The sequence below is a fragment of the Homalodisca vitripennis genome, chromosome 4, assembly GCF_021130785.1.
Source record: "Homalodisca vitripennis isolate AUS2020 chromosome 4, UT_GWSS_2.1, whole genome shotgun sequence".
Taxonomy (NCBI): domain Eukaryota; kingdom Metazoa; phylum Arthropoda; class Insecta; order Hemiptera; family Cicadellidae; genus Homalodisca; species Homalodisca vitripennis.
Window position 1 is genome coordinate 119,415,729 of NC_060210.1, and position 11,264 is coordinate 119,426,992.

Below are 11,264 nucleotides of genomic sequence, written 5' to 3' on the forward strand. Positions count from 1 at the left end.
TGGATACTTCACCCTCCCTCGAACATAACCCTAAAGATGAACGATGAATAGCGGATTTTGTGTAGCATAGAAATGCTGATGAAGTGGTGACAAGCTTTTGTACTGCAAGCCTGTGGGATAGTATTATAGCTTTTTGAGATTTATAATTATTTAACATGTCTCGAGGTAGTAGTGCTGGTTTTGATAGGCACATAACAATATTTTCTCCAGAAGGAAGACTCTATCAAGTCGGTATGTTCAGTAAAAAACTGTAATGTTTATAACCTAACCCTGTTTTACAAAGTATTAGTAATAAATGTATCTCTTGTTTAAGTTTACCCAGTTATAAAGGATAAACAGTGTTTAGGCTATACCATTATTGTTCGTTTTTGGATTTTTACAACAGTTTTTCCATAGACTGGTTATCATAGGCTATCTAGATTTTTAAAAGTAGGGTTCCATATTATCTACTTTTCCTTTTCAAACTCTTTAGTACATCATATTTTTTGAATAAAGATGCATCTAGGGTAGTACTGCAAAAACTTCCCTTTTTTGTTGCAGTGTAGTAAGCGGCCACTACCACAATCGAACAGGGTACCAAATTATCGATTAGAAATACCTTAAGTTTTGTATACCAAAGCATTATAACTATACAATTGATTATTGCCAGTTCGGTATTTATTTACAATACCGTGACCATGAAAAATGGACTTTTTTTCATGGGTTGGGCATTTATAGCCAAGTGTTATTATCACAGGTGCATATAAACTGGGGGGAAAGTATATCATTGTATTATATTGATGCCTTTCGGGCATTATTGCATTAAAGATGGAAAATAACCGACAAAATTTTGTCGAACAACACTTGAAGGGTTAAGGATCAGGGGCATCACGTGATCTGGGATTCGACTTTTGCAAGCTCGAGTTAATTTTTTTTCTAAAAGAGCAAGCAGTGCGCAGCACTGCGCAGCGGGCAGGCATCGTTGACAGGATTAACGTCATCATTTCAGTAAAATTGCCAGAGGTACTGTCAAAAACAGAGTTTTCAGAGGATTTCAAAAAATCGTAACTCCTTTGATTTTCGTTGCCGACGAATTTTTTCTTCACTATTGTTTTCAGGAAAAATTGTAGTTTTCAGGAAAAAAAAATGAACATACCTTTCCATGGTCACGATTTTGTAAATTGATACCGCCAGTTCTTTTAAATGTACTGAATAACAATAAGTTATTGGTCATTTTAGTATCCATAGGCCAATTACATCTGAAAAAACTACTTGTGGAAGTGTTTTTCTAACCAGAACCTATAAAAACTAGGTTATCTTTAACTTTAGTACTACTAGCAACATAATTATGATAACCTAATCTAAACCTACTTATATTGTGTAATAACAAGTAGTTGGTAGGGACAGAGTGATCTCCTTCTCGCTGACATCACTTCCTTTTTGGAGGCAGAAAACAAGAAGGAACCGATAGTCATAATGACATGTAATTTTCGTAGTAAGTCAAATAAAGTCTGTTCTTTCTATACTGTAGATTTTTAGGTCCCGTGTAAGAAAAACTCTTGTAAAAATAATGGCCTCTGAATAATACCAAAGTACCCAATATTGTCTCAAAATTAATTCATACAGAGTAAAATCGTTTGTATGGTTTTTAAGTAATGACCTCAAGTACAATGGTGATGTACATGTGTTATTTGTGTCTCAAGATGTCAGATATGATCATCCTTAAAAATAGTAAAATATATATATATATATATATATTTATTTATAAATAATTGTGAAACATTGCGATTAATGTAGGAGGCCCTAATATTAAATATTACCATTCATGCCACTTAGTTGTGGACGAGTTTTACCATTAGTTGTATACTGGTAATTGTAGCCTTCAATATATTTTTCGATAGCAAAGCTTTTGTTGATTGAAAAACAACCAGTTCAACTATTTGTTGTCATCATGGAAATATCCTAAAATGATTTGGTGTATCAGTTCCTGACTCGTTTGATAACTAGTTTTTGAATTAATATTTAAATTTAATATGCATATTACATAATGGTGGAAGTTTCACTGATTGACCGTAAATTAAAATTGTCATGGGATTTAAAAAATAACCATTTATTCTCAGTTTAAGTGATAAGTTTTTTCTAAGGCTTATTGTAACCAATTACCAAATTAATTGCAAATATTATATATATTATTTTTAGTATAAAAAGAATTTTTTTTACTTATAATTAATACCAATATATTATGTTTTTTAAGCAGTGTAAACATGAAAATTTTTCCTCTGATTGTTATGCTGATTTCAGAAATATTTATATACCTAGTGAAAAGTTGGAATTAGGAGGGCCACTATTGTCTATATACAAGATGACTTGTTTTACATGAAGCATTAGGCTTTTTGTAAGACCCCTAGAATTTGTCACTGTAGGCCAATCTCCATATCCTGAACAACTAGGTTCAGAACAACTCTGCCTGTGTTAATTCTGCATTTATTTTGTGGCAGCACAGCCAACAGAGTACCAAGGGTTTCACACTCTTAATCCTAGTCTTTCTAGAACATATAAATGCAAAACGTATTTCTGATCAATTAAAAAACAAATATTGTACAGTAATATTGAAATGTGAAAAAAGGTCTAGTGATAAGTGACAAGTGCAAAAATATTACATTTAATGTTTATGTTTACATATTTCGTATTAGGTGGTATTCAGAGTATTTTATAAGCAAGTTGTTAATAAAGCTTTTCTAAAGATTATAATATGCCCAATACTAAGATTGTGTTTGTTCACAGAATATGCTTTCAAAGCAATCACACAGGGTGGATTGACATCTGTTGCCCTGAAGGGAGCTGACACTGCAGTCATTGCTACGCAGAAGAAAGTTCCTGTAAGTTACTTTTAGTTTCCTAAAATGATTAATGATTATTTTAATAATTGATGTCAGTTAAAGATACTGCCATTTACTTGGGAAGAAGTGAGCATCCAAAGTTGTAGGTGTAAATCCTTTGGAGCTATCTCAAAGCGGTTTCACACTGAACATGAGAGAAGGTGGAGACTGTATCCGGATCGTAGAAGGAGTAGAGTAGTCATGCACTCTCCTTCTCCCAGGGTGGCGTTTGATATCTCTCCTTTTGTAGAGATATCAAACTTCTTCTCAGGTTATGGGTCTAATTACAGGACATGGTCATCTGAGGATGCATCTTCACAGAGTCTGCATTCTCCAGGAGAATCTGCTCTGTAGATTGTGTGACGGGCAGGAGAAAATTACTGAACACTGGCTCTGATTATGCTGCAATAGCAAGGGAGTGCTATGCCATCTTTGGTAGTCTGGACAAGGGTGGTGAATTTCTAACAATTGACTAATGATTATGATATTGTTTAAATAATGTTAAAATGAATTAATTTGTCAGTCTTAAAAAATTGCTATTTCTTTTACTCATGTAATTTTGCCATTCCAGGACAAGCTTCTTGACCCGTCCACTGTCACCCATCTGTTCAAGATCACTGACACCATTGGCTGTGTCATGACGGGCATGATTGGTAAGTATTGTACAATGATGAGTTAAGTTAAGGATCAGAAAAAATAATTATTTATTTTGGAATTGTGGATTTAGAAAGATTAATACTATTGTCTTGTCCACCGATCGCTACAGTTGACCAATTAAATGAAATGTTGTACAGCGGACAGCAAGTCGCAGGTGCAGCGTGCTCGCTACGAAGCTGCTAACTTCAAGTACAAGAATGGCTACGAGATGCCCATCGACATGCTTTGTCACCGCATTGCTGATATATCTCAGGTATTCACTTTAATAACAATTTTAAGTGTCGAAACTGAATCTCGAATCCACTAAATCTTTAAAAATATTTGTATCCGAGAATTGATTGACTAGTTTGAATTTGCAGAGCTTTGCAGTGTCACTCATTATCAGCAATACTCAAGTTACCGATAGTTAAAGCGTCTTTGTGTTGTATTTTATGTAATTATCGTAGTTTTTTAAATTCTTTGTTCACAGTTCATATTTTTTATTGTTGTTTCATACATACATAACTGTGAGTCTGCTGCATCTATTGCGAACAACAGCTAATGGGCAAAACATCAATTAGTGCTAAAACAAATTTACAAATTATAGTTTTGTGAATGATATTTTGCTTGCAGTTCGTATTTTCTATATTTATGTTCATGCATTACCATATGTCTGCTGTGTTTTTATGTAGTACTCAAACAGACGGTCACTAATTTTTGTAGTTATATAAATACTTCTTTGATAAATTATGTGTAATATTATTTTTCAATATATTTTATCATGGGCAGAGGTGGTTTTTACAAACATTTTAAGTTTAATACAATGATACCCATATTTTTGCAAATAAAAGCCATATATTCTGGAAGCCCATTTAAAAATCTATTATGTGAAAGTAGATGGTAGAGGATTTGACTTTGTTCTTAAAATATAGCCATTTTCCTAAACTTCCTTTTTAATCCATTTGAAGTAAAGTTTGGTTTTCCAGGATCATTTTTATTAGGCAATTTCTAAAGGTTTAGAAATGGTAGAAATTGGTTTGATGATGACTTTATCTAAATCAAATATAGGCTTTAAAAAAGTGATTAGGATTAAAAATTCAAGAATCTGAAATTAATAGATTGTTAATTTTTTTGAGTACATGGAATCGCTTTTTAAAGGTTTTATGAATTTTTATAAGGTGAGAAATTGTATTATCAAATTGTTTAGCACATAGTGTGATGTCCTGGCAACTCAAGACAGGTTCCCAGTTCAAATGAGCGACATTACAGCCGAGTAGATCCATGTCAGTGTAAATATGTAGTAGAGGATTGGGTAGGTATCCCTTATTTTCAAAGACTGTCATCTGACTGCCCTGTCCCGATAGGAATGCTGCCCAATTTCGCTGGTAGAGTCTAACTCGGCTCTACCCCCTTCTTCGAAGATGGAGGACAAGGATACCTCAAAGTCGTCCCTCTCCCAGAGTGAACTGACTGACCTTAAGGGGAGCACTTCGTAAAAAATCTCAAAAATTACAAATTTTTTTTTTTTTTTTTTTTATTAAAGTTTGGAAATTTCCCGATAAACAATGGTGGTATTAAATTTTTTTTTATGATGACTAGAAGTGTCCGAAATATTTTTTTTTAAATAGGCCTGCAGGCAGTTTTCGGGCCTGTAGCAGTCACACTATTGAATGGTGCTGTTATAGTACTACTTCGTTGCAGTCATGTTCATGATTTGGTTGCAGTGACAGTTTGTTATGTCAACAACTTACACTAACCAACAAAAACATCTGTTTTATAACCATTGCTTATAACCTAGGTAGCATACATGTTTTGGTTACTGACATTTCTGTTTTTAGAGAGTGAAAATTACGTAAATGATTATGGTTTTTTTGTGAGTTTAGTGGAGAGTTCTGAGTATTTTTTGTTATAAGTGTAGTGAATTTTATAATGCCACGTTCAAAGCCTGCTTTCAAGAAACGCGTTTTCAAAGGAAATCAACATAACCCTCCAACTAGTCCTAGGCCTAGTTTCTCAGGATCAAGTAACAATCGAGGTACCAATACTCCAAATGTGGATAGGCCAAGACCTCAAAGTGCATCTTCTAAGAAAGGTCAGTCCTTTTTTGAAACAGTACCAATTGAATGAAAATGATGAGTCTGAAAACTGTATAGTTAATATAGGATTGTTTGAATGAGGCTCTCTTAGTAACGTTTCAGTGTGTAAAAATTGCCATGGCCAACTTGTTTACAAAGTAAAACACATTGTAGGCCTAGCATCAAAAATTATAGTCAGCTGTTCTGATTGTGAAAACACTATTACTGTGACAAACTCTGAATTAGTCAGGCCTAACACTAATCAGAATGAAGCAAAGTCTGATAGGCCTAACACATTTTATGACCTAAATCTTCGTTTGGTTTATGCTATGCGTAACATAGGCAAAGGTAGAGTGGCTGCGGAGAAAATTTGCGCTTTTATGAATCTTACACCTCCGCCTTTGAGATATCATCATGAACATGAGCATTACTTGGGTTCAATTGCTGAGTTAGTGTGTAAGAAGTCAATGCAAAGTGCTGTGCAAGAAGCTGTATCGGATAATGATGGTTGCAGAGACCTCGCTATAGCTGCTGATGGCTCATGGCAGAAGCGGGGTCACCTTTCACTAAATGGAGTGGTATCAGTGACATCTTTATCAACCGGTAAGGTCCTAGACATCGAGATTTTATCTAAATATTGCAGAATGCACTAATAGACTAAACAACACGCATGGTGTTGGCTGTATCGCAAACTTTGAAGTGTTCTAGTGGAGCCATGGAAGTTGCTGGAGCAGTCGCAAATTTTTCAGCGCTACGCAGGCATTGTATGAGGCTCGTTACCTTGAATACCTTGGTGATGGAGACAGCAAGGCGTACTCCAGTGTATGCGAAGCCAAGCCCTATGGTGATACTCTGCCATAACAAAGATAGAATGCATAGGCCATGTCCAGAAACGGATGGGATCGAGATTAAAAAATCTAAAAGCTAAGACTAAAACACTCCCTGACGGCTCAACGACTTGGCGGCAAGAACAAGCTAACAGATTCTGTCTGCCATTATTCAGCTCCAAAAATACTACGGATTGGCAATTAGACGCAACACAAACTCTGTTGAAGACATGAAAAAAAGCCATTTGGGCAGAGTTTTTTCCATGTGATGTCTTTCTAATGAAAGGCCTCAACATGGACTATGTCCAGATGATGAAGAAACCTGGTGTTAAGTACCGCAAAGCCGTAAAATCCAATGAAAACTATGATCATGGCAGCCATTTTCACTTGCCTGAAAACCTAATGACATTTATTAAACCTATTTTTCAAGATCTAGCCAATCCAACTCTACTGGGGCAAATGTACTAAGGGAAAAAAAACTCAAAATCCCAATGAGTCCCTCAACAATGTCATTTGGACCTACATACCTAAAAGAACATTTGTGGAGATTAAAACTTTGAAATTTGGCATATATGAAGCTGTTACAGCTTTTAATGATGGCTACATTGGGCAAATGCAAAGTATTTCAAGAAATAGGAGTGTCACCAGGGCAGCATTTTATTACAGCAATGAAAAAAGCTTGACCGGCGGCGAATTTTGGAAGGCAGAGAAAGCTCAAGAAGATATAGAGAAAAAAAATTTAGACAGAAGAAAAAACTTACTAAAAAAAAGAAGTCTGGAGGATGAATATGAGGAGCAGGAAGGAGATCAGCCAGCCTATGCACCTGGAATGTACTGAAAAAGGTAATAAAGCAGTATTTTTTCCGTTTTTTGTGTTTTTCCGAAAGTTGCGGTTTTCAATACAAAAGTACATGTTTCTCAAAAACTACAAATGGTAGGAATATGAAATTTTTTTTGTATGTTTTGTAGCACTGTTTTACATATGTGGAACCACTAAAAAACATCACATTTCACTGAGTTCAATATTTATATACATACATATACACATATTTATATAGGTTTTTGACAAGCGTTAAAACAAAAATATATAACTTTTAGGGTATATGCCAAAAAAAAATTTTTTTTTTGGTTCCACGTGTTCCCCTAGAAGCCCTCTTTAAATGAAAAAAAGAATTATGAAGATACCTCAAGTAGTTCTTGAGATAAGTGTACCTATGTTAACATTACGAAGATAGGGCGAAGTGCTCCCCTTAATTGAGAGATGCGACTGCTGTAGGAGCTGGAACAGCTGTACCACTCTTCCCAGGCTGAGGCCAGATGTACCCCAAAATCAACCTTCCCTCTCAGTTGACTGTTCTTAAAAAAATGTCAACTGACTGATGTAAACATGGACTGCTTTTTCCGTACCTCAATCTATAACATTATCTCTTGAGTGCAAATAATAGTGAAAGGTTTTGATATAGTGTTTGTTTGTGGACAGGTGTACACCCAGAATGCGGAGATGCGGCCACTAGGGTGTAGCATGATGTTGATAGCCTGTGACAAGGAGGGAGGACCCAAGGTGTATAAGACTGACCCGGCTGGCTACTTCTGCTCGTACCGGGCCATCAGTGTGGGGGCTAAACAGACTGAAGCCAATAGCTACTTAGAGAAGAAGCTCAAGAAGAAGCAGGATTATCAGGGAGATGAAGCTATCCAGGTGCGTTTGTCTTACTTGTCTGCTTAAAGCTTCTTTCCAGAATGTTCTAAACTTGGTGTTTAAAAATAATCATAATACATCATCTTTTCCCGTTGTGGGGGTTTTTTTTAAGAAAATTATTGCCTTCAAAATGGTGGAAAAGGAGGAATGAATTAGGTGTATGTGATGTAATCTCCAATAATTATTTATGTTTTCTCAGCTGGCAATATCCTGCCTCTCCACTGTGCTGTCTGTGGACTTCAAGCCTTCAGAGATCGAGGTTGGAGTCGCGTCCAAGGACAACCCAAAGTTCAGGTATGGCATGTTTAGTACAAATGTAAGTTGCTAAAACTTTTGATTTTGACAAAATTAAGCTTTCAATCTTAATTCAACTTTCGTCTAAAACAAGGTAAGCCGATGCGAAAAAACTGAAAAGGGAAAAATAGAAGACAACTTTAATAATTACAAAGGTTTTTATATTACGCTGTAAATATTGTAAAATAAGCAGATTTGTTTCATAAAAACCATGAAAAAAATTATAAATATTACTCAAACTAGTAAAATAAGTGGTGAGTTAATTGTGAAATCAGTTGTTTTATAAAAGATTTTACAGAAAGATCCGCTCTGAACTTCTTCAAAGGATTCATCAATTCTCAACTAAGCTGTACCTATTGCTCTATACCCAGGCATACAGAACTGACACATTCATACACTGAAGTAAAATGGATAAATGCAAACGCTTAGTGTGAGATTTCCTCTGGAAATTTGTTTGCGATTGAACTAGGTCTAAGAGGATTGTGATACAAGTATGCATAATTGTTTGAAAAGTTTAGGATTGTCTACGAAAATTGGAAACTTTTTCATTGGAAGAATGACCAAAACTGCAGTGGAAGCTTCTTTGTCAGTTGGCTAAGTAGAGGACACCAATGGGAAGGGTGTGGAAAGTATGTACGCCTCATAAAATTAGGTTGATCCTCCAAGTTACAAGTCCAGAGCATTCTCTTAACGAAAAGTGCCTCTTAACCAGGTTTGACATTGAGCCCATCACTTGTTGATACCCTCAAGCTGGCAGTAGTGTCCACTCTATTTTAATAGACCACAAACATGGCCACCCTGTATTACATTATGAGGCGTCAGCTTTCCATAGAGAACAAAGTATTTTGCAGCAAACACAGTAGACAAAAAAGTAATAAATAACAATAAACTGGTTCTATATTTCATGCTCTTTTGTACAATATTTGTTAAATCTATTTATAAAAAGATGAATACTTACAAATGAAACATTGCTATATCTCTGCTTTGGCAAAGAATATTTATGTATTCGCATGCCAGCTCTAGGGTTAATCACTGTAAGACATTGTTATTCAATTAGTATTATCATAAATTCATAGATGTTTAATGCTTGAGAAATATTTTGTTTACTGGTTTGTCTACTAAACAATTTACTTTGTCCAAGAAAGACAACTAATCTTACCTGCCTTATGTACTAAACTATTGTACTGATTATTTCTCACATTTGAGCTAAGATTTGTTTTTTTGTGAAACATTTCCCCTTAGCAATTAAAATTTTGTAAATAAAAATCTTAATTTGTACAATGCATTGTGCTGGCTGGCTTTGTGGAATAGTGATGTCCGTTGTTCATTATACTAAAAGTTTCAACTGTGGTAAATTCATATTTTTCTCTCATTGATACACATAAAAAACAATGTAAATTAATTTGTTTGAAAAAATTATTGTCATATTCATTTAAAAAAAATGTTGCTATGTATAGAATAATAAAAAATAAAAGCAAACTATCCTTCCTTCTTTCTCCCTCTCAAACAAAAAGTTTTGTTAGAGTAATATATCACATAAAGAATTAAAAAATTATTGCTGCTTGTACTTAATGAAGTAATTGAACAACGTTGATACAAGTATTGTCTCATTCCAGTCTTAGTTTTCTAATTTATCTTTCTGAAGTATTATTTTCTCTTGTGTTTTTTGCAGGGTGCTCAATGAGGGAGAGCTGGATAGACATCTAACGGCTATTGCAGAAAAGGATTAATTACAATTTGGTTTTGTTTCTTAAAAAGTGTTTTGGTACTACAACAAAAATATAAGTTTAATAACGCTAGTTGTCTTGTTCTTTCCCTTGTGTTACTTCCAGCATACCGGGTGCTTCAAAAAAATGTATACACACTTTGAACTTCCATAGAAAATTTATTTACCGTTCTACAAAGTAAAATTTCAGGAAATTAGAAAGCTTAAAGTCCAATGTAAATGAAACGTAAATAACAAATGTTAATACTGTTCAAATTGGTGACCTGCAGCATCAACACAATTCCGAGTACGAGTCACCACTGATTCTGTACATCGTATCAAAACGTCCAATGAGATTTCTCTACACACAGAATCAAGAATCAAGAATTTTATTGTCGTTAAGCACATGGCAATAGACAAAGTCAAATAAAATACAGTTTCATCTAATACAATTTCTACAAAAAAAAAAAAAAAAAAAAAAATATACATGTGCAAAATAAATTAAACAGTTAATAAACATTATTTATATTTTACATAAGGTCTAGAAATTTATTATATATTTAAGCATCTTCCTAAAGAGTAAATATCTTGACTGTTTAATAAACATAGACATAAATATATATCTATATAAATAAATAGATAACACATAGACATTAAAAATTACAAAATAAATTAAAAAACAAGATGACATTTAAAAATACAGTTAAAATCTTAAAGTACTAATATCACAGGCCAAAAAATCACTAACAGAGTAAAAGGCAATTTCTTTCAACCATTTTGACAGAATAAATTTAAATCTGCTAAGGTTTACAGACCATGCTTCTTTTGGTAACTTATTAAATAATTTTATTTTCATAAACACATGGTTTTTTTTTTATTTTTCTAGTTTTATAGAAATACAGTCAAGTAAGTAATTTTGTCTAGTATTATAGGTGTGAACTTCATTTCTAAAAATTATAATTATTTAAGTTTTCCTTAACACTAACTAAGCTAAAATATATGTACATACATGGAAGAGTCATTATCTGGAATTCTTTAAAATAAGGAACACATGATTCTCTACCTGAGATATTTGCCATTATCCTAATAGCTTTTTTTTTTGCCATTTGAACACTTTTAGTGATTGTGAGCTGTTGCCCCAAAGTGTTATTCCATATAATAAATGGGAAT

General features: G+C 34.0%; 1 protein-coding gene across 1 annotated transcript; it reads left to right on the top strand.

Annotated features, from left to right (window-relative positions):
* On the top strand, positions 1–10,188 carry LOC124360026 (proteasome subunit alpha type-6-like). Its single transcript, XM_046813257.1, has 7 exons — positions 1–231; positions 2,764–2,858; positions 3,430–3,511; positions 3,653–3,768; positions 7,877–8,095; positions 8,295–8,389; positions 10,062–10,188. Exons 1-7 carry the CDS (start codon positions 156–158, stop codon positions 10,117–10,119), a joined length of 741 nt encoding a protein of 246 aa, XP_046669213.1. The 5' UTR covers positions 1–155; the 3' UTR covers positions 10,120–10,188.
* The last annotated feature ends 1,076 nt before the right edge of the window (positions 10,189–11,264 follow it).

Excerpts from the sequence above, each read along its gene's own strand:
- LOC124360026 (XM_046813257.1), top strand. The coding sequence starts at position 156 with ATGTCTCGAGGTAGTAGTGCTGGTTTTGATAGGCACATAACAATATTT. Across the intron at positions 232-2,763 it reads AGGAAGACTCTATCAAGTCG|AATATGCTTTCAAAGCAATC; the intron begins GTATGTTCAGTA and ends GTTTGTTCACAG. Across the intron at positions 8,096-8,294 it reads AGGGAGATGAAGCTATCCAG|CTGGCAATATCCTGCCTCTC; the intron begins GTGCGTTTGTCT and ends ATGTTTTCTCAG.